This window comes from Apium graveolens, chromosome 8, assembly GCF_009905375.1.
Source record: "Apium graveolens cultivar Ventura chromosome 8, ASM990537v1, whole genome shotgun sequence".
Taxonomy (NCBI): Eukaryota; Viridiplantae; Streptophyta; class Magnoliopsida; order Apiales; family Apiaceae; genus Apium; species Apium graveolens.
The window spans coordinates 7,253,182-7,277,637 of NC_133654.1; the positions used below are offsets into that span (position 1 = coordinate 7,253,182).

At 35.4% G+C, this 24,456-nt stretch overlaps 1 protein-coding gene across 1 annotated transcript; it reads right to left on the reverse strand.

Annotated features, from left to right (window-relative positions):
- Window positions 1–317: 317 nt before the first annotated feature.
- Window positions 318–4,667, reverse strand: LOC141678079 (uncharacterized). The gene is made up of 5 exons (XM_074484306.1): window positions 4,424–4,667; window positions 1,596–3,649; window positions 1,417–1,509; window positions 1,024–1,119; window positions 318–933 (listed from the first exon to the last, which is right to left on the reverse strand). Exons 2-5 carry the CDS (start codon window positions 1,620–1,622, stop codon window positions 682–684), a joined length of 468 nt encoding a protein of 155 aa, XP_074340407.1. The 5' UTR covers window positions 1,623–3,649; window positions 4,424–4,667; the 3' UTR covers window positions 318–681.
- Between the last annotated feature and the right edge of the window lie 19,789 nt (window positions 4,668–24,456).

Here is a 24,456-nt window from a genome sequence, read left to right on the forward strand (position 1 = left end):
GGGTCCCCACCAGGATGTGGGTCCCAAAGGTGGGTCCCTTCAAGATGTGGGCCCCACTTTTGTTGCAACACTTTTTTAGCATATGGAAACATCTTGTTTATTTTTAAAAACAATTATTAACATTATCTGAAACACCTAGTTATAGCTACTGCAAAACTTTTTATATGTCAATTGAAAATATACTGCTTACATTCATGAATTTCCAAGTACCACACAGTACTGTTTTCCCACTAATCATCAAACACAAAACTAAAAATATAACTGATATATATAAATAAGTCCATGTACCAAGCAACACATCTAAATAATATACCAAGTACCAAAAGACAACATACCGTATAATTTTGACTGCAATACAAGTTTGAGAGCTATCATCTCTGGTTATCATCAGAGAATCAATCCAAAACAAAAGTAAATAAGCATAATATCGCTCCCAGATAGACAACCGCCTGGCAAGTGGTATAATTGCTTAGTAGACATAAATAAAAACTAAGAACCAAAAGACCACATTGTTCTGTGATAACTACAATATCTGCCTAGGTGCTTGCATTTCTAGTCATCGGAGTACCATTATCGTTGTCACTGGAAATTGTCGCACAGAGATCTCCTAGATTAATCTTCATATCTGGATTTTCCTCACTTAACTTCTTAAGAACCCAAGTCAAATTTTCCTAAATTTTCCTAAATTTTCCTATTCACCTTTGAATCTACTTCTTCTTGGACCTTTTTGTAGACCTTGGCTTCCATTTCATCGACGAGATGGGTTGTCAAGTCCTGGATGTATGTGTTTGTAGTAGCAACACTTGTTGATTCATTGACAAACTTTACATGTCGCCCTATAAGCCAAGTAGGGGCACGTGATTTACAATCAGTAACAAGTTCATGAACATTAATACCGCTTTCCTGACCAGCCAGTGCTTTTCCAATCTTGTCCTACAAAAAAAACTAAGATCAAATTATGACATTAGATAGTAGATGAAGTAAATGGTGACATTGTATTGACCAAAAAAATCAAATACTTACATGTCTATAGTTAATCCCATCAGTATTGGACTTATACTCACGTCCTGGTTTTCGCTTGCAAGTTCGTACAAAAATAGCTGCATCTGATGGTTCGGGCTGATACAAAAATTACTTGTGACTAATGTGGCAACTTTTCATGTAAAGAAAAAACTCCAAAAAAAAGAACATGTAAATTGTTAAATTAAATTGTCTCTAATTAAGAATTTTTATTAACTCGATTTTAAAATTTATTTTAACAACCAGTAGATCGGTAACATCAACTTAGCTAGTTCAAAATATTGTATTATGTATTTAGTTTTTTTTTTTGAAATGGTATTATGTATTTAGTTAAAACCAATTAAATGAGCAACCTTCTTAGGACAATACTTATTTTCAAACAAAGGTATAACGTACCAATTTGGTCTGAATTTGAGCAAAACTCTTTGGACCAGCAGTGTGTGTGTCCGTGTACGATCTTCGACTCTCGGAATTTTTCTTGGCCTTTTCCTGCAAAAAATAGAAAAAAGGCACATTTTCATGTCACATAATGTTCATACATAAAGATAAATAACCCTATATATTTAAAATTTTACCTGAACGTCCTCTTCTGCCCAATACATTAAGAGCAATTTAAATTCCTCGAATGGAATATCATCTGGCCTATTTTCCAGCTTCTCCTCATCAATTTTATACTTCAGGTAATGATTTATTTTAATGCGGCACTTGTACCCCCTCCAAGATTCACGGACTGACTCGATATAGTACTTCTCCAATTCCTCAGGAATTACGTCTTCCAGGAATCCAACGTCTTTCAGGCCTCGGCATATGCTGGATGTCTAAGTTTGCCATCTTTTCTTCATCCCATGGCATGCCATATCATAAGTTCTGAATACTCATTTGACATGAACATCCTTTGCAGCCTTGGTTTTAGAGGAAAATAACACATTACTTTTGCGGGTACTTTATGAATTAGCTTCTCCGAGTCATTTTCAGCAGCCCCTTTCTTTTCCACTAGAGTCCACCTTTAAACACCACATGTTTTGCAAACATCTTCCTTCTCATTTTTTTCCCAGTAGAGCATACAATCATTTGGTCATGCGTGTATTCTTTGGTAATCGAGACATATATCTTTAATGATATTTTTTGAGAAATTAAAAGATAGAGGTAAGTGGGCCTATGGGAAATCCCCTCTTATCAACTCTAAAAGATCCCCGAATCCCGATTCGGTAATCCCGTGTACGCATTTCAAAGAATACATCCTGATGACAAAGCTTAAGCGCGAAAATTTGGTACAATCTGGATATAATGGTTGCTTACCTATTCTATGCGATGAAATAATTTTTCAGCAGTGGCATTTGGTTTATCAGAATGCACATCTTCATGGTTCTGCGTATTTCCTTGCGTACGGTGAAACATCTCATCGAGATTATCTCCAAAATTTGTAGCAGGAGCTTCACAATCCATGTCATCATCATTCATTCCGAATTATGGGCGAGAAATCTTAAAAATCTATTTCGAATGAAATGGACATGGACCATTGTATATGAGATGATCATATATTATATCTTGATGACGCCACTTGCGTTTTCTATAATTTTTGTTGGGGCATGTAATTTCATTACCTATGTTGAATATAGAATAGGCGTTTCAAATAAAATCTCTTACACCGCTCATATAACCCTCACTAAATTTATCAACATCCATAACTACATTTATCAACAGCGCCTCATTAGTTTATCAATATTACTTTTATAGCAGTATCTTAAACACCGGACCAATACACAATCAAAATATTAAAATAAAGTAAATAAAAGATGGGAAACAGGCTCTTGCGAGGCTATGTTCTTAACTTCAGGTCTGGAAGGCGGCTGCGAGGAGACCAGGTCAATGGAAATTGCTTGTTAAAACAAATCAAGAAAGTAAAAAAAGAAATAAGAAGATGAAGCAATATGATGTAACTAGTGGGGAAACAGGCTCACAGGATTTTGAAACTCGAGAATAAACTTATCGTTATATCTAAACGATGACACAAGCCAAATGATTCATCCAGGCTAAACAAATTGGCTTATATGTTTTCACATGATATATTACGACCGTCTGTAAACAGCGCGTCAACTACATTATGATTATAAATAGCGTGTCAACTATATTATGACGTTAAACAGCGCGTTGACTATATTTCTACACATATTTAATAGACAGATGCACAAAAAGATTAAACAGCAGCATTAATTATACACATCTCCAGATTCATAAACATTTTAAACATTTATGCACAAAAAGATTAAACAGAAGCATTAATTTTACATCTAACAAAAAACATCCTTATACAAAATTACACAGGTCTGTCAGAGGGAGAGTGATAAAATTAACACCATAGCACATACAGATTTAGCAATAAAATGAAATAATATTATGCATTATACAAGTTACATCCATAACAAAATGTGCATATACACAACAACTAATTTACATGACTGGCTATATAAACTAATCTGCAGACCCCAGCCAATCAGGTAACTTTCTAATTCTAGTAGAATAAATTAAGACAAATTTTGAAAACACAGTCATCAAGCCATCTCAATTCGCTGAATCCATTAAACTTAAACTAAAAAATCACCCAAACCAACCTGCCATCCGCATTCAACTATAACAATAATGTAAACATGGATAAAATAGTTACAATGAGCCATATGGAATCCACCAAAATCAAATTGTGTCGCATTCGTGTAACAAAATTAATCTTATTTTCTGCCCATCATTACAAGATGTCTAGCTCAATTCATTTAGGCTAGTCAGCAGATAGCACAGGGAATTTTAATACCACAAATTTATTTCTGACACGACAAATAATTGTTATAACATACCAAATCACGATAAATAACCCAAACCAAATATCAATACTACACTGCAATCTCAACCGAAAGATGGTGATATATTTCATATTAATCACTGGATTAACTCAGTATTGTTTAGCAAACTGTGTCGCATTCCTGTAACAAAATTAATCTTATTTTTTGCCCATCATTACGAGATATCTAGCTCAATTCATTTAGGCTAATCATTAGATACCACAGGGAATTTTAAAACCACAATCTTATTTCCGACATGACAAACAATTATTACAATATACCACATCACGATAAATAACCCGAACCAAATATCAATACTACACTGCAATCTCACTGTATTTTTTAGGAATATATATTCATCACAGACAATTGTTAAACCTCATTTGCTAAGAGAGACATAGAGTGACAGAGATTTAAGAGAGAATATATATATATATATATAACAAAGCAAACATATAGAAATGAAACCCTAATTTGGGACCACCATTGTACCAGCAAATAGACATATACAAAGAGATTTAGCATATGCATATACATATATACATACAAAAAGAAGTCATTATTCATACCTCAATCGAAACCCTTAACTTCAATCGTAACCCTTAAACTTCAATCGAGACCCTTGTAAACTTCAATCTCCACTCCCCTTGCTAGTAAACAAACCTTCAAGCTCTAACTACACTAAGGGAAATGAAAACTCTAATTTGGGACCTCCATTGTAGCAGCAGAGCAAAGCGGAGAAAACCTAAGTTATTTTGATAAAGTGAGAGCAGAGCGAGATAATGATATTATTTTGTCGCTCACTGATTTTCCCCGAAACACGTTGTTGTGTAAGACATGCATGTATCATAACAAGACTAAGTCAAATTGTTTAGCTGTATGATAATTTAAATTTGAATTTTATATTGTATTACTTGAGCCTGTAAAAATGTTAAAGATTATACTCGAGTATTTTTCTGTAAATAGTCTCAACCCTAAGAATAAACTCTGTAAGAAGATCAAGAAGATCATGTCTCAGAGAAATTGTGAAGAAGCTTGGAGTTGAATAAATTTGTTTTAGGAAAAATGCTCTAAGTCAAGATATCTACAAGTCACAGATCAAGTCATATAGAGAAGTCATTCGAAAACTCCAGAATGACTTATCGAGAAGTCCAAAATAGCTTATAGAGAAGTCTCAGAGATATCGACAGCCAAATGAAGACATGAAGATTGGAGATATCGACAAGTGATTTCTGCATTAGAGAACTCAGAGATATCGACAAGTCAAAATAAAGATATGAAGATTGGAGATATCGATAAGTCAATTTTCTTATTAGAGATCTCAGAGATATCGACAAGTCAAAATGCTTATAGAGATTTCAGAGATATCGACAAGTCATTTCTACATGCAGAATCTTGGAGACCTCGACAAGCCAAGTTTACTTATAGAGAACTCAGAGACCTCGACAAGTCAAAGACACTTATAGAGAACTCAGAGATCTCGAGATGTCAGTTATGGATGAAGCAATTTTCACTAAACCTCTGGATAAAGCAACTTTCACTAGACTTGTAGGTGAAATTGGAATGCTAAATTCTTCATTATAAAAGCAAGAACTCAGCTAATATTTTCCAGCAGATTGATTTCTAATAAATCAAAATTCATTTGATATAATTGGAAATTAACTGAAATATGAGTTATAAATATTTCAGAAATCTTTGTATATTTATTTTTCAAAATTCAAAATTTAGCTTGGAATTTTTCAATTCTAAGAAAACTGTCTAAATATTAATTCACATTTTTAATATGTAAAATTAGCACAAGCCAGAATCAAAAGGTACAAAAGTTTATAGAGAACTGAGTTCTCGATAAGTCTAATTGACTTCTCGGCAAGCCATTTTAAGACTTCTCGAGTGAGTTCTCGATAAGTTATTTTTCTGACTTCTCGAAGAACTTCTCGACATGCTTTATTATGACTTATCGATAAGTCATTGTAGAGTTCTCTATAAGTGTTAACTCACAGAATTCTCTACAAGTATAAATTTTAGACTTATCTACAACTTAGAACTGAAATAATTTCACTTAATAAATTATTTTGGTAATATACTTTTGATAAATTAATTCTGATTTTATTTTGATTTATTAAAATAAAAATCAGAAAAACTCAGTCCATTCATGACAAACTTGGTATTTATTTGACATCTCGATAAGTCATTTTCTAGTTCTCGATAAGAGTCAGGAAAATACATATCGATATGTATCTATTCTCTCAATATGACTTCTCGATAAGCAAATCCCAAATATTTATTTTGAGTTCTCGATAAGTCATTTACCTTTTACTATAAATACCCAGGCATCTCGACATACACCTCTTTACACCTGCGAGATCTCTAAGTGACCTAATTTTTCCAAATCCAAACCGTTTTCTCTCATTTCATGCTCTTTATCTCTAATTTTTCTTACCCACTTCAACTCAAACTATTCCAATAGCATCAAAAACAGTTACACCTTTCATCCCAAAGGAGGGCACCAATTATCTTGCTTTTTTACATATGCAAATCAAGCTCCTGACAGTTTCAAGAGCTTTGTGAAGTTTATTTCTAAAACCTACTTTGCAGGTGCTCTAATAGTAAATCCAGTATTGTACTTGGATGTTTTAAGGGATTTCTGGAACAAATTTATAATAAGAACAGTGGTGCATGAGAACCAAGCTATGTCCATGGTGGTTAATTGCTTTATTCAAGGCCAATAGGTGAAATTTTCTGAAGATGATGTCAATATGGCTTTGGGCATCCCTACTGACAATTTGGTGGAAGTTCTAACACAAGATGAGCTAGCTGAGTTCATGGACTTCATCAACTACAGTAAAAGAATTAACTTTGCTAGCCTGAACAAGAAGTACCTAAGGAAGGAATGCTCTTTCTTGTTTAATTCAATTGTGAGGGCATTCACCTGTAGGGAAAACATGATATGACAACATTTCAAGTGTTGTTCATAAGCTGGTGTTCTCTATGACTCATAAAAGACACCTCAATGTAGGACACCTACTAATGGAGGAGCTAAGCACCAGGCTAACAATGCCTTTGACTTCAAGAGGTAAGGAAATTTTTCTTCCTAGATTTATAATATATGCTTTAAATCATAAAGTGCATGACATTCATATGCTTAATGGTATAGATAGAACTAAAATAGGCAACTGTAAACAAGTTTCCAAAGTTCTATTTGGTTCACTCATTACAAAGATCAAGGTACCTATAAGTCTTAAAATCACTCCATTTATGATGGAGAGATTCAGGACTTACTCTTACCCAATGCCTTACATGAGGTCTGCAGTAACAACTAGCTCATTAATGGCTCATGTACCTGTGGAAGAATAAACACAGGAACACCGACAGGGGCGTTCCCAAATTGAGACCCTTTCTTCTTAACCAGTAGAAGCTAGGAAACCAACCACTTCATTCTCTCAAAAGGGTGAAGTGAGTAAAAAGAAGAGAAAGCAGGAACCTATCACTGTAATAAATGAAAGTGGTGAGGATCAAACAGAACCAGGTCAACCTTGGTCAAGAAACCAAAGAATGCAAAACAAACTGAGTTGACTACTCAAGCTACCTCTACATCCTCCCAAAAGGATGTAGTTGAAAAAGAGGGATTAAAATATACTATAGGGGAATCCTCTCAACAGGGTGTCTCTATTGAAAAGAGAACTCTCCCTAGTGCACATGTAAAGAGTCTGCACCAACACTTGAACAAATTCAAGTGTATGAAAGAAGAAATAAGGACGGCACACACAAAGAGAGCACATCTTTTGAAGCTCCCTCATTCAGGGGGAGCTGCCAATACTCAATTCTGAAATTCAAAATCTAATCTCTCAAACTTCTTCTTCATACAATCAAACACTTGAATCTGATTTTCAAGTGTTGTCAACATCATATGACATGGTTCAAGAGACTTTGCTCACCACCCAGGACCCAAATTTAGTTGATGAGAGGCTACATATTGGGGTAGACCTTGATGACACCAACACAAACACAGGGGTTTCATCAGTTTTTACTGAAGACCCTGTGGTAGTTTCAAATGCACCTTCATGTGCAAATCAACCTTCATAGGTTGTAAGGATTGAGGGTAGTACTCCTGATGGGGAGTTATCTAAATCCACTCCAATTCAATTAGAGGTTCCTCTAAAGGAACAACTCCCCTCAAAACCCTAGCTAAAATTGCTCTCACAATTGAAGCTAGGAGTTCAATTGCCAATGATCTTCCTATGGGAGAGACAGGTACATCACATTCAAGTGACAGTGCTTTGAAAGAAGTATAAGGGTTTGAGGCTAAGGTACATGACAATAACCTAGTCAACTCCCCTCCAATTCCAATGGAGGTTCCCACCACAAGTGGAGAATAATAAACTGTCATAACTACAGTTCAACCTGTGAGTCAAACTGTGACATCTATCACATGTGGTTCTATTGAGTCTCTACCCTCCACCTCAAATCTAACAGACCAACCATCCACCTCTAACCATACTCAACAACAACCTCATTTGATCTCTCAGTGGTTATAGAAAGCAGAAGCTCAACCAACAACAATGAATGATCTTTTGGTTGATCAACAATCTGGACTTGCCCAAATCTCTCAACAGTATGTCTAATCAAGATTACCAAGCTATCATGCTTTCCTATCAGACAGATGTTCAAGAACAGCAAACTAAGATTGTAAATGAAACTGAAAAGTATGATGAATATGATGCCTGGTTGGATAAAAACTTTCATCTTGAGATGGATGAGGTTTTGGCCAGATTTAGAGAAGATTACATCACCATCCTTGGGAGCAATTCCAAAACTCTAAGTCCATAAGAAGTTTATGATGCAATCACTGATGTCTATAAAGCTCAACTTAAAGCCTTTCATCTCATTGGTAAAGCTCTAAAACTGACTCTAATTGATCATCAAGACAAGACAAGGAAACTGGTCAAGGATAAGCTAGATGAGATCATCCCTTCCAGGTGATTTAAAAATTCTCTAGATATACAGATCAAATGGCTAAATTTGATTTATCATCTGTGGACAAGAGCATCAAGAATCTGAGGGAATCTTTCATAGCCTTACATGAAATTGTCCAGCAAAAAATCACTAGTAATAATGACATCAGGGTCAAACTGGATCAACTCCGTCAAGCTAGATATAAACCATCTGCTCTTTTGATGGAAGGAATTAGGGAAGTTGTACAAGCCACATTTGGCACTTCAACCTCTTCTAGTTCTCAACCACCATTATCTACATCATCAAACCTCCAACTTCAATCTCTACAACAGCAAGTTTCAACTCCATAAGCCTCTAATGACTCACTCACAGCTCTGGTTTAAGCTCTCACTTCTCTAGTGTAGAGTCAAAAGAATGATATCATGACCCTGGTAGACTCCCAAAAACATCTTCAAATGCAGAACTCAGTTCATTTGGGAGCTATCATGGGTGCCTTGAATGTTCCTTTACCTACTCTCCCTGAAGCTGTGAGGCCGGAAATTCCCACTCAACTACTCCTACCTTCGAACAACACTAAAGGGGAGATAGAAGCTAGGATTCAACAATCCAAGGAAGCTGGTAAATCTACACAATATCAAGAGGCTGGAAAAACTACTACTCACTTTGGTCAAAGTTATATGTAATTAAAACTCTCTCAAATTGGCGGTAAAGACAGGCTCCGAAAAGCTGCAGAAGGACCCCGTCAAGGTAAGGAGTTCAATGAGCTACTGGAAGTTCTAAGAATCTCTCTGGCCAATAACTACATTACTTACAAAAGAGCTTGGCCAACAAAATCAATTTCTTGAGAGTGTTAATAGTGAAAATTGAAAACTTTTTGGAGAAAAGGATAATAGCCAATGTCAATGAATGTGGCTTGGACAGATGTCTCCAGGTGTCTCTCTCAAATCTACAAAGAATGAGAAGCATATGAGCTGGATGTGATAATTGAAAGAGTTAATCCAGTAATTCCAGAGGACACCCAACTGCTAAGAGAATTCAAGCAAGCTCAGATAGCTGCTTTTCCTGAAGCCTATCTTCATCTAAGCAAGGGGGTGGCCTACATCTGTTTACAAACTAAAAAGTGCAAGTTCTTCACAGTTCCAAAGAATTGTGTAAGAGGAAATATGAGATTGATAATGACCCTTGAAACTGATCTAAAGTCCAATAAGAATAAGAAAATTGAAAATAAGGAGATGATCAGAATCTTGGGAAGATATCTTCAAAATGCTGATACCATGTTGCCAAACTCACAATTCAACTTAAAAGATGACAAGAATGATGATGAGCAGAAGCATGATGTGCAAAAACCTTATGGATCAAATCCAAGTCACTCTTCTAAAACAACTAGTAGCAAAGTAGAATAAAAGAAGCAGGATAACGTTAAGAATATGTTGTGAACTTGATGATAAGTTAAACAAAACACTTAGTAGATATCATTCAGTGAATTTGTAGCTTTCAACGGGTGATCACTTCAACATCCGTTGAAAGAGTAGCTTATGTAATAATAAGTTAAGTAGCACATTCCTGCATATTATAATGCCTTAGTGAACTAGATGTTGTAGAATGTTTAAGTCATTTTGACTACTAGATTGATATGCAAGATAGGTCGGTTAATTGTAAATATCAGATACCTTGTAATCTTGTATAAATGAAATAGAGTTAACTGCCATGAAGACAGTCTCAACGGATGTTTAACTAAGCTTTAACGATGATCAACTAAAGCTTCAACGGATGCTTTACAAAGTCTCAACGGATGATCAACCAAAGTTTCAACGGATGATCAACCATAGTCTCAAAGGATGATCCAATGAAGTTTTTAATGGATGTTCAAATTCAAAAGAGCAGTTGATAGTGACTTGACAGTCACATGCGTTGAGTGTATGCAAATGGAATGTGGCAGCCTAATTACAGGTTTTAGAGAACAAAGAAGCATTTCCATTTCCATGCTAAATTGAAGATATTCAAAGATGCTGGATTGAGAAATAACGAAGCATGAGATTAAACTAGAAATATTTTGTCTTATTTGTTTGTCTATTTATCACATAACTTGGTGATATATAAACCAAGTGTAGCAAGTAGAAAATTATCCAAGTAAGTAAGCAATTACCAGAGAAATAGAAAAAGAAATATCTGTAAAGAATTTTTCTGTTCTTGTGAGTTCAACTTGTAAGCAGCTGTGTACAACATTGTAACACAGAATTCTCTAATTAATATATATCTCTGGTGGAAAATTTCAATCCACCAGAAAGTGTTTAAGTACTTGTATTTATTTACTTTGTGTCTTGATTTCTTTACTACCTTTATTCCGCACCATTGCTAAATTAAACACATTTATATATTCATAGTAGAACTGGTCTTAAAATAAAAAAAAAGCCGGAATTACATTCAATCCCCCCCCCCTTGTAATTCTTTGTTAGATTTTCTGGGAATAAAAATTGGTATCAGAGTAAGCTCTTGAAGAACAAAGAGTTTAAAGATCACAACAACTAACAAGATGAGCAGAAAAGATGTTGGAGTAAAAATTCCTTTTCTGGACAAAGACAACTATCACCATTGGAAGGTGAAGATGCACCTGCATCTCCTATCTCAAGATGAAGGATATGTGGACTGTATTGAAAAAGGTCCACATGTTCCTATGAGAGCTCCTACAGGAAATGAGCCATCCATCCCAAAGCCTAGAGCAGAATGGTCTGGTCCAGATATTGAGCAAGTCCATAAGGATAAGAAGGCCATGAATATTCTGTTTAATGGTGTTGATGGTGACATGTTTGACAACATCATAAACTGCAAAAATGCTAAGGATGTCTGGGATACAATTCAAGTCATATGTGATGGAATTGAGCAGGTAAGGGAAAACAAAATGCAACTCTTGATTCAGCAATATGAGCATTTTCATAGTGAAGAAAGTGAGTCACTCACTGACATATTTAGTAGATTTCAAAAATTACTAAATGCTCTAAAGCTACATGGAAGAGTCTATCAAACAAAAGACTCAAACCTTAAATTCCTAAGATCTCTACCGAAGGAATGGAAACCTATGACAATCTCATTAAGAAATTCTCAAGATTACAAGGAATTTACCTTGGACAGACTATAAGAGATTCTAAAGACCTATGAGCTTGAAATAGAGCAAGATGAGAAGCTGGAGAAAGGAAGAAAGAAAGGAGGATCCATTGCATTGGATGCTGAACAAGTAAAGGAGAAGGAGATAAAGGTTGAAGCTGTTGAATCTGCACCAAACCCTAGAGTTTGTGAAGGCAAGGGAAAAGGGCTAGTAGCTGAACATGAAGAACATTTTAGTCAAGATGAAATGGATGACATAGATGAGCACCTAGCTTTTCTATCCAGGATGTTTGCTAAGCTCAAATTCAAGAAGAATTTTGGAACATCCAATTCAAACAGAAACATGGTTGACAAGTCTAAATTCAAGTATTTCAAGTGTGGCTTGGCAGGTCATTTTCTAGTGAATGCAGAAAGTTTAATTCTGGCAAAAAGAAGTTTGAGTCTGTGGATTATAAGCAGAAATATTTTGAGTTGCTCAAACAATAGGAAAGGGCTTTCATCACACAGGAAAATGACTGGGTTGCAGATAGACTAGAAGAGGATGATGAAACAAGCTATGTCAATCTAGCACTTAAGGCCATAAATGACATGTCTACTGAGTTATATCATCTGCGTGTTACAATCAAATCTCTCACTAAAGAACACACTAAAATTAAAGAGAACAATTTATTTTTAAGTGAAAGAAATAATGTGTTAGAGACTCAATTTGTTGAGTTTGAAAAATTGAAGATAGAGTGCCAGATTGCCAAAGATGAACTAACTGAATCCTTAAAGAAAGAGGAGATTTTAAGAAAGCAACTTGAACGAGAACATGAGGTAATTAAGGTACGAAAATCATCTAGAGATGTCCATGCTTAAATTACTAAAGTTCAAGGCATAGAATCCTTCTGTGATGAAGCCTGGAAAAAGAGCAAGGAGAAACTTGATTCTAATTTGGTTGAAGGACTTTCAATGGATGTGGATTCGACGGATGATGAACGTTATCCGTCGAATGATCAAAGAGATTATCCGTCAAAAGACAAGGAACCACATCCGTTGAGTGAAAACAAGCCGGTTAGCTAAATTAAATGAGAAATATGGATCGGTTTCTAAAAACTTTGTTCCAGGAGAAACAAGTCAAGTGAGAAAGGACAAGAGAGTCAATGTAGGACATCTGTCAATCAAGCAATTGAATGATAGATTGGAGAAAATTGAGGTTAAAATAGAATCAAAAAGAAAAAACAATAGAAATGGGAAAGTATGAATTAACAAACATAACAACTACACACCTAATAAATATGTACCTAGAAAAATTTGTGTGAAGTGTGGTAGTGTTAATCATTTATCTGTTAATTGCAAACTTGTTATGCCTGCTCCCATGTCTGCACCTCCTTCATTTCCCTGTATGCCTACAATGCATGTGAATGTTATGCCTGCAAATAATTTGAATGCACAGTTTGCTAATATGCCATTTGCACAAAATCCTTTCTATCTTGTATTTAGTATGCCTCAAATGCCATTTAGCATGCCTTACTGGAATAACATGTTTGCACAAAATATGTCTTTCCATGTTAATCAGCATGTGCATGATAATTCTGTAATGATAAATAGCTTCAAAAGTCCCACTCAAATGACTAAAGATGAAACTCAGATACCTAAGTCAAATGAGGAAAGATCTAAGAAACCTAAGAAAAAGGCTAACAAAACAGGATCCAAGGAAACTTGGGTACAAAAATCAACTTGATTTGATTTTGTTGTGTGCAGGAAAACAGAAAGAATCTTTGGTATTTGGATAGTAGGTGCTCAAGGCACATGACTGAAGATTCTACCCTGCTCACTGAGTTCAAGGAGAAAGCTGGCGCAAGTATCACTTTTGGAGATGATAGCAAGGGTTATACTGTGGGATATGGCTTGATTTCAAAGGATAATGTCATCATTGAGGAAGTTGCCCTAGTGGATAGACTCAAGCACGATTTGTTGAATATCAACCAACTTTGTGATAAGGGCAACTCAGTAACATTCAATTCTGAAGCCTGTGTTGTGACAAACAAGAAAAGCGACAAAGTGGTTCTCACTGGAGTGAGAAAAGGAAATGTGTATCTAGCTGACTTCAACTCATCAAATACATAATCTGTCACATGTCTCTTTAGCAAGGAAAGTCAAGATGAAAGTTGGCTATGACACAAGAAGCTGTCCCACCTTAACTTCAAGACTATGAATGAGCTAGTCAGGAAAGATTTAGTAAGAGGCATTCCACAAGTGGAATTCTCAAAGGATGGATTGTGTGATGCCTGTCAAAAGGGAAAACAAATCAAGGTATCATTCAGAAAGAAGCTTGATTCAACAATTGAAGAACCTTTACAACTACTACACATGGATTTGTTTGGACCAGTCAATATATTATCCATCTCAAGGAAAAGATACTGCCTAGTAATTGTGGATGATTTCTCAAAGTTCTCTTGGACATATTTTCTAAAATCCAAAGATGAAGCTAGTGAAATCATCATCAATCACATAAAGCAAGTTAACAATCATCCTGACTTCAAAGTTAGAAGAATCGGGAGTGATAATGGAACTGAGTTCAAGAATTCTGTGATGAGGATGTTTTGTGAAGAGAATGGGATCATACATGAGTTTTCAGCAGCAAGAACCCCACAACAAAATGGAGTGGTGGAAAGGAATAACAGATTTCTTATTGAGGCTGCAAGAACAATCCTAGAAGAATCAAAGGTGCCAACATACTTTTGCGCAGAAGCTGGTAAATATTGCATGCTACACTCAGAATATCTCTTTGGTTATTCAAGCAAAATGCATGACACCCTACCAATTGTTCAAGAATAGGAAGCCAACATTAAACTTTTTTCATGTCTTTGGCTGTAAATACTATATCTTAAGGAATCAAACTGATCAACTTGGAAAGTTTGATGCCAAAGCTGATGAGGGAATTTTTGTTGGATATGCAGTTGGAAAAGCATACAGAGTCTACAATCTCGAAACTAACATTGTTATGGAACCTGAACATGTTGTATTTGATGATAAAAGATTGAAGGACTGCAAGATGAAGATATCCATGAAAGCCTAAAATTTGATAATATTGAGATGATTTGTGATGATAGTGATGTTAAAAGTGATCAAGAAATCATATCTAAAGATAATGCAGAAAAATCTACAACTAATGAAGCGCATAACTCAACACTCGTCGAAAGACCAAGTACATCATCCGTCAAAAGACAATCTACATCATCCGTCGAAAGGCAAAGATCAACATCCGTCGATCCATCAATAGGAGTTGAAAGCCAATACAGATCACAAACAGAAATAACCCAAACTTCTAGTCAAAGATCCACAAACTCAGGGGGAGTTTCTTCTAATCAAAACTCAGTCACACATCAAGACAACTATGAGGCCTCTTCATCTAGAGCTAATCTACCACAACAGAGAAAATGGACTAAAGATCACCCTTTTGAACTAATTATTGGTGATGCATCTTCAAGAGTGCAATTAAGGAAAGCAACTCAAGAAGAATGTCTGTATAGCAGCTTTCTATCTCAGGAAGAACCTAAAAAGGTAGAAGAAGCTTTGTTGGATCCTGATTGGGTTCTAGCTATGCAGGAGGAGCTAAACCAATTTGAAAGGAATAAAGTTTGGAAACTGGTACCCAAACCTAAAGGAAAAAATCCTATTGACACCAAGTGGGTATTTAGATACAAGAAGGATGAAAATGGCATAGTAGTCAGGAACAAAGCTAGATTGGTTGCTAAGGGACATTGTCAACATTAAGGAATAGATTTTGATGAAACTTTGGCTCCTATTGCAAGACTTGAAGCCATTAAAATTTTCTTAGCCTGTGCAGCCCATGCCAATTTCAAGGTCTATCAAATGGATGTCAAGTGTGCCTTTCTGAATGGAGATTTGGAGGAGGAAGTCTATGTCAGTCAGCCTCCTGGTTTTGAAGATCCAAATTTTCTAGAATATGTCTACTATCTTTTGAAGGCACTTTATGGACTGAAGCAAGCACCTAGAGCCTAGTATGATACTTATTCAAAGTTTCTCTTAGAAAATCATTTCAGAAGAGGTACTGTTGATAAAACTTTATTCTATAGAAATGTTAGTGGCTCTAGTATACTTGTTCAAATTTATGTAGATGATATTATATTTGGTTCTACAGATGAAAAACTTTGCAAAAAGTTTGTCAAATTGATGCAAAGTAAATATGAAATGAGCATGATGGGATAACTAGCTTACTTTCTTGATTTACAAGTTAAGAAAGTTAGTGATGGAATATTCATTAGTCAAGCCAAATATAGTTATGATCTTTTAAAGAAGTTTGACTTAATGGACTGCACATATACAAAAACTCCCATGGCCACTGCAACTAAACTTGAATTAAACACTACTGAAAAGTTTGTGGATATTTTAAGTTATAGAGACATGGTTGGTTCACTTTTATTTTTAACAGCTAGTAGGCCAGATATAATGTGTGATACTTGTCTTTGTGCTAGATTTCATCCTGATCCTAGAGAATCTCATTTAGAATCTATTAAGAGAATTTTCAGATATCTCAAAGGAACACCAAAACTTGGCATTTGGCATCCTAGAGATTCTGGTTTTGATCTAACTGGTTATTCAGGTGCAGATTATGCAGGTTGTAAAATTGATAGAAAAAGTACAACAGGAACCTGTAAATTTCTAGGAAATAAGCTAGTATCCTGGTTCAGTAAAAAGCAAAATTCAGTCTCCACTTCTACAGCTGAGGCTGAATATATTATTGTTGGTAGCTGTTGTGCACAGATTTTATGGATGAAAAATCAATTGTTGGACTATAGTCTACAGGTGAATGAAATTCCTATTTTCCGTGATAACACAAGTGCCATTGCAATTACTGAAAATCCAATACAACATTCAAGGATCAACCACATTGACATCAAGTACCACTTCATTAGAGAGCATGTCATGAATGGTACTGTGGAACTTTATTTTGTTCCAAGTGAGAAGCAACTTGTAGACATCTTTACCAAGACACTTGATGAATCCACTTTTACTAGGTTGGTAAGTGAGTTAGGTATGCTTAATTACTCTTAATTTATATTGATGTCTAAGCAAATTGAAATGCAGCCAGAGTAATATTTGATGCTTCCTATTAAAGATGAAATTTTGGCTAAGCCAGAATTTACATCTCGACGGATGTTCATTATTCGTTGAAAATGAATATACGTTGAGTTTCTTTATCCGTTGGAGTATCAAACATTATTCAGGGTACTTTCATCCTTATCCGTCGAATTGCTCTCAATCTTAGCCGTTACTTTTAAGCATTATCCGTCGAATTTACTTACAACCTGTATGTATGTTTCAACGGATAATTCTAGAATTTTGACAGTTTTCCTTATGTTTAAACGACTATTTTGGGCTAATTTGATTGGTTACTTTATTTTACTTTTTAATTTTTGACAGTTTATTTCTGAGAAAGTATAAAAGCTAATTTCATTTCTATTTTCACTTTTATCTTTCTAGAGCAATTTCTCTAACTCTCTTCTTCTCCAAAAGCAAATACTCCCTTTCTGCAACTAATTTCAATCACAGTAATGGCGTCAGTAGTCAAAATCATGTCCTCAACTGGGTATGTTTATGAAAAGAACAACTTCGTGGCTTTGGTGAACAAGCAAATTCCGGCATCTGAAGACTATCACAAAATGATGGACTTCATCCTGAACTGTAAACTGAGTTATGCCATGCTTGAATCTCCAACCATTTACTGTGAAGTTGTCGAGGAAATTTGGACTATAGTAGTGTTCAACTCAAAGGACAAAATCATTACCTTCACTCTTAAAGATAATGAACACTGTATTAACTGTGATACAATTGAAAAGTGATTTAAACTGCCTGAGAATAACACACTTGCTCCACACACAGACACTGATGTGAGTAACATGCTAATTTCTATGGGTTATGCTCTTACTGCCACTAAGTTAGGTGATGTTAGGAGAATGGGTCTTAGAAAAGAATGGAGCTTTTTATGTGATTCTTTTATCAAGGTGTTTTCTGGAAAAGTTAATAATTTTGATGATGTTACTTACTCACTTGTTAACATGCTTTATATGCTTCTTAGTGATAAGTATTTCAATTTTAGCACATCAGTTATGTATGAATTAGGGAATAAACTATGATATATTAAGAAGAGGTCCAAAAACATATATTATGCTAGATTCTTTATGTTAATAGCTAATATTGTGTCTGAGGATCTCTCAATTTTGAACCCAACAAATAAGTTAGATTGTTGGGTCCAAGAGAGAAGAAATATTGTTGACCTGAATAGGGCAAATCACCACAAGGATGTCCCCCTTGTTTACATGCCAATTATGGAACAGCCTCAGGTAAGTGAGGTAAATATTTTTGTCCCTACTACTTCTCAACCACCACCTTCTATGCAAACAACTGTGGCTATGGCACCTGTGACAGTGACCAAACAGGTGCCTACCCAAGCTACAAAACCAAGAATTTTAAAATCTAAGTCAAAGAATGCCCCCTCTAGTTTCTCTCAAAAGAAGCTAGTTGTGACTTCCACTAAAAACCAAGAGGGGAGTGTGAAGGGTAGTAAGTCTGGTGAGGGACAGGGTGAACATAAAAGAACCCCTAAGAATAAGGAGGGAGAGGTGTGTGTAACCCAACCTAGCCACACTGCAGTTTCTCAACAAACCGTAATGCTTAATAAGGACTCAAGCTCATTACTAGTTTCATCCTCCCAAAAGGATGTTACTATTGAAACAAGCTCTCAACCAAGAGCACAGGCCAAGAGGGTTAGGGACACAAACTGTGGCTCCCTCCAAACCCGGGTCAGAAGTTTGGGGTCCACACACACGCCTCATTTATAACCTGCTTATAACAATAATAAAGATAATAAGAATATATAGTGACCCTATTTACCAACTACCACGGATCGCAACAGGTTAAAGTATGCACAGAAGCCACACATCCACTGATATTACATACCGTTCAAATCTCAACTATTCTAAACTCAAAACTGAGTATTAAACATTATTACAAACTTTTACAGACTTAAATTATCCCAAAAGAAGCCTATTAGCTCAGCTCAATCAACCTGAACCCCTAGCTCTCGCGCTGGACTAGGGATCCGCGGTACCAACTGGTTCCTTCTTAACTGGAAAAGAACATAAACAATATCGCACAAATGAGCTAACTAGCTCAGCAAGTCATAATGACAAAAATGAGAATAATGATCATCAAGTGAACATGATTATGAATCAAGTGAACAATGGATTATGATTTAGAATTGGATATTATACTTTTATTTTAAAAACCAAGGTTAGGCTGCTGATTAGTCACGCACTAACCCCGAGCAAGGCACACATCATTGCTCTAACTACTGGATCCAAGGCACACATTGGCCTAACTTGACCATTATATGGTCTGACCACGAATCTGGTCCACAAATTTTATAAAAACAATCAAATTCTAACATAATATTAGAATAAGCAATAATAAACAATAACCAAAATCATTAATAACAATGAGTGTTTAATAATGAAAAGGGTTCAATCCTTGTAAGGATCGATAAGATAATTTCAAAGCTTGGATGCTGGGTAATGAAAGAATTGGATAACAAAGGAATCAACGTTTCAGGGTTTCAAAGATTTGGGCTTTCAAAGCATAAAATACAATGGTTTGAAGGTGTAAGCAATCTGGTTCAGTGTTTAATATTTAATGTGTATATATTTGTGGAGTAGTATTGTATACATGAGGTTCGTGTTTGGGTATACAACAATCAATGGTATAGAAAGAATAAGGTTCATGGCTCAAGAACAATAACTGGAATCAAGGTTTGGGTTTCAGTGCTTCAAAGCACTTGCAATATCAAGACTATCAAGTACTACAATATCTTGAGAAAGTTCAGAACACTTGCCTGGTATTAGTTACTATCCTGCACTCGCTTCCAATCACAATCGTCTTACTCCTCAACTACCTGTTTCCCTTTCCTACGTCTTGCCTCTTCTGCTCACATATCATAAGCATCTATCAATAATCAACTCAAACGATTCTATTCAACACATACTTCTATCTACCCTTCGTTTCACCCAAATCCGATTAATGGATTGAAAGTTATGCAATAATCAAGTAAACGCCGAATATATAAACCGATAGTCAATCAATAAGTCACGTATAACACATAATACATCACGTAATCAATGACATATCGTTTATAAAGAAGTCTCGGGTCATAAATAGGCTTTCTGGTATTTAAAATGATTTTTAAAACATTTTTCGGAATTAAAACGGGTCATTGGATCGATTTCGGGTTAATAAACAGGGTTCGGTTGGCCAATTCTGGCTCCGAAACAATTTTAGAATAATTATCGAGCCTTAAAAATAATTTAGAATAATATTTTAAAGCTCGAAACTATTTTTCGGAATTTTTAAATCATTTTTAAATAATTAAATCTAATTAAGTAATTAAATAAAATCAATTAATAATTAATTAAATCAATTAATCAATTAATTTTCGAATTAATTGACCAATTAATCAATTAGAAATTAACTGAAATTAATTAACTAATTAATTTAGATTTATTTTTGAATTAAAAATAATTTTCAGAATTAAAATACTAATTTTTAGAATATTCAGAAATTAAAAATGAATTTTTATAATAAAAATAAATAGGTAATATGATTTTTAAACATTTTTAAAACAGGATTCCTAAATTTGCAAACTCTGGAAACTTTAGGGACCTAACTGTATCGTTCCCAAAATTCCAGGTACCAAACTGTAATTTTTACATTCCCGTCGCCGGAAAATACAGGGGTAGTCGGAGTACACGTTCCCGGCGTTCTTACCCCACCAACACCTCCAGATCACATCTATACTTTACCAGGAACACAACCATGCCAACAAATCGTTCTAATCATCCCTGAGTTGGCCGGAATTTGGCCGTGAAGTTTGCCAGTTTCCGGCGAACTTCGGAAAATTTCCAAAGACAACTCCCTTCTCTACAGACCTCGGTGATTCATGAAACTTATACGACTAGATTTCAAATTTCACAGAGAATACAATCCACTATACCACAACATCAATCTATTACAGAATAAGAAACCCCCAAATTTCAATTAAGAACATTCATACGGGTTATAAACCCTAATTTTAAAATTTGAAAATCAAACTCAAATTTGAACATGTTATTGAACTCCAAATCAGACGTATAATATATCAAAATCATCAGGAAAACAAGCTCTACAACATGCAATCATCAAATCACACAAACAATCATCCGAACAAAAATTCATATTTTTCATAAAAATAATTCGAAAATAATTAAATTTCCAGAAAATAAACCTTTGATTCTGCAGTTCTGAAACTTGTATAATCTGATAGTACTCTTCAAAACCTCCGTTTTGGTTACTAGAGCTTCCCAAGCAGATTTCAATAACACCTCCAAATAGTAGTTTGATTTTCAGAAGGATTTATGAATATATGATTTTTCTCTGTAAAATTATATAATTATCTATCTGAAAATGATTTTGATACGAAATAAAATACGGAAAAAGGCTATTTATAATTACGGAAAATTAGTATCCCTTTGGATCATTCCGGATATAAAACGGTACGTTTATTTATAAAAACTGATCCAAACGGTATCGGTTTTCGGGATAATTATCCAAATCAGTACAATTTGTACTGCGGTCTTGGTCTCAGCGCCTGGTTACGCGTACTACGAAGTGATAATTGGGATAGTTTAATAAAAAGCTCCCGTTTATCGAAAATACGGGTTTAATTGATTTACCGAAATGAATATTGTATCGAAAATGTTGTGCTGGGACCCGCGCAGAACAAACCGTACGCCGGATCGAAAAAGTCGAAACATGGAATATGCTCGGAATATTACAATTAGGTTAGGAAGGAGTTCTCGGAAGAGTTTCGGGTTCCAAAAACGTAACAACGGATGACGTCGGTTGGTTCCCGTTTTTATAAAATAGGTTTTAAATACCCGGAAAAAGATTTTAGAAATTTCATATGATTCTTATAAATCCATAAATCAACATAAAAATAATTAGGAAGATATGACAATTATCTATATTTTATTTTGGACATATAAAAATTAAAATACTCAATTAATATTATTTTTGAATATCCAAGTACAGATAACACTTAACAATTAATTCACAGAATAGATAATGAACACAGATAATAATTATTTAATAGCAAAAATAATTACACGATATATCCCGGATATTACATCCTTCCCCCCTTAAAAGGATTCTATCCTCAGAATCTCCTAAGAAAACAAATGAGGGTACCTTTCTCTCATATCACTTTCTAACTCCCAGGTTGACTCTTCAACCTTTGGGTTTCTCCATAACACTCTTACTAGCTTCACCACTTTATTTCTCAATACCTTTTCTCTTTTCTCTAAAATCTCTATTGGACTCTCTACATATGACAAATCTGCCTGAAGCTCTATTGGCTCATATTCTATTACATGCCTGGAGTCTGGATTATATTTCTTAAGCATTGATACGTGAAAAACATTGTGAATGTGCTCCATATGCGGGGGTAACGCCAACTCGTAAGCTACTTTGCCAACGCGCTTTAGGATCTCAAAAGGTCCGACTATCTTGGACTCAGCTTTCCTTTCTTTCCAAACCTCGTTAGTCCTTTCCACGGTGATACTTTCAGTAATACCAAGCTTCCTTTTTCAAATTCTATATCTTTCCTTGACTGATCTGCATATTTCCTCTGACGATCTTGTGCGGCTATCAATCTCTTCTGGATAATTTCAATAATTTCATTTGTCTGCTGTACCAGTTCAGGTCCAAGTATCTTGCGTTCTCCTACTTCGTCCCAATATATTGGAGATCTACATTTGCGTCCATAAAGGGCTTCATAGGGTGGCATCCCAATGCTGGCATGATAACTATTGTTGTAAGCAAATTCTACCAAAGGTAAATGTTCGTCCCAACTTCCTTTAAAATCAATAGCACAAACACGCAACATGTTCTCGACTGTTTGGATCGTTCTTTCACTTTGGCCATTCGTCTAGGGGTGATAGGTCGTACTCATATTCAGTCTTGTTCACAAACATTCTTGAAAACTCTTCCAAAATCTTGAATTAAACCTTGGGTCTCGATCAGATACAATAGACACAGGAACTCCATGATGAACTACAATTTCCTTCAAGTACATATGGACCAACTTGTCGAGCGAAAATCTTTCATTTATAGGCAGAAAATGAGCTGACTTGGTAAGTCTATCCACTATAACCCAAATGGCATCATGATTAGCCCTTGTCCTTGGTAATCCAACTATGAAATCTATGGCAATATGTTCTCACTTCCACTCTGGAATCTCCAATGGCTGTAACAATCCACTTGGTCTCTGATGCTCTGCTTTAACTCTCTGCCAGGTATAGCATTTGCTAATCCATTCTGCAATTTCCCTCTTCATGTCTGGCCACCAATAATTCTTCTTTAAATCTTTGTACATTTTGGTACTCCCTGGATGGATGGAATATCTTGAACTATGTGCCTCTTGTAAAATTTCATTTTTTAGCCCCGTCACTGGTGGAATACAAATTCTAGATGAAAACCTCAAAATACCTTGATCATCTTTTTGCATGCATAATTCTTCACCTACCAAATGATTTATATATTGATCCATTACATCTTCCTGACATTTCTTTATTTTCTCCAATAACTTCGGTTGAAAAGTCATATTATATACTTTCGCTTCCTCAGGCTTGCAAACTCTAATTTCCAATTCCAATTTCTGAAATTCCTTATGTATATCTTCAGGTACTGATAACACATTCAACCTTTCCTTCCGACTCAATGCGTCTGCCACAACGTTCGCCTTACCGGGATGATAATTAATCGAGCAATCATAGTCTTAGATCAACTCTAACCATTTCCTTTGCCTCATATTAAGTTCCTTCTGTGTGAATATATACTTTAAGCTTTTGTGATCCGTGAAAATCTCGCACTTTTCTCCATAAAAATAATGTCTCCAAATCTTCAAAGCGAAAACTATGGTTGCTAGCTCCAAATCATGAGTAGGATACTTCTGTTCTTGTGGTTTTAATTGCTTTGACGCATAAGCAATCACCTTTTCGTATTACACTAAAACACATCCTAGTCCTTTGTGAGAAGCATCGCTATAAATTACGAAATTCCCTTGATCGTCTGGAAGTGACAAAACAGGTGCCGTGATTAATCTCCGCTTCAACTCCTGAAAACTTCCTTCGCACTTGTCGTTCCATATAAACTTTTCATTCTTTCGTGTAAGCTTTGTCAATGGTGTTGCAATCCTTGAGAAATTCTGAACGAAGCGTCGATAATATCCTGCCAATCCCAAGAAACTTCTTACCTCAGTGGGTGTTCTCGGTCTCTCCCAATTCGTAATTGCCTCGATCTTTGCCGGGTCCACTTTGATTCCTTCGTTACTGACTATGTGTCCTAAGAACTGAACTTCCTGTAGCCAAAACTCACACTTCGAGAATTTAGCATATAACTTCTTTTTCCTTAAAATCTCCAAAGTTGTCCTCAAATGTTCTGCATGATGCTC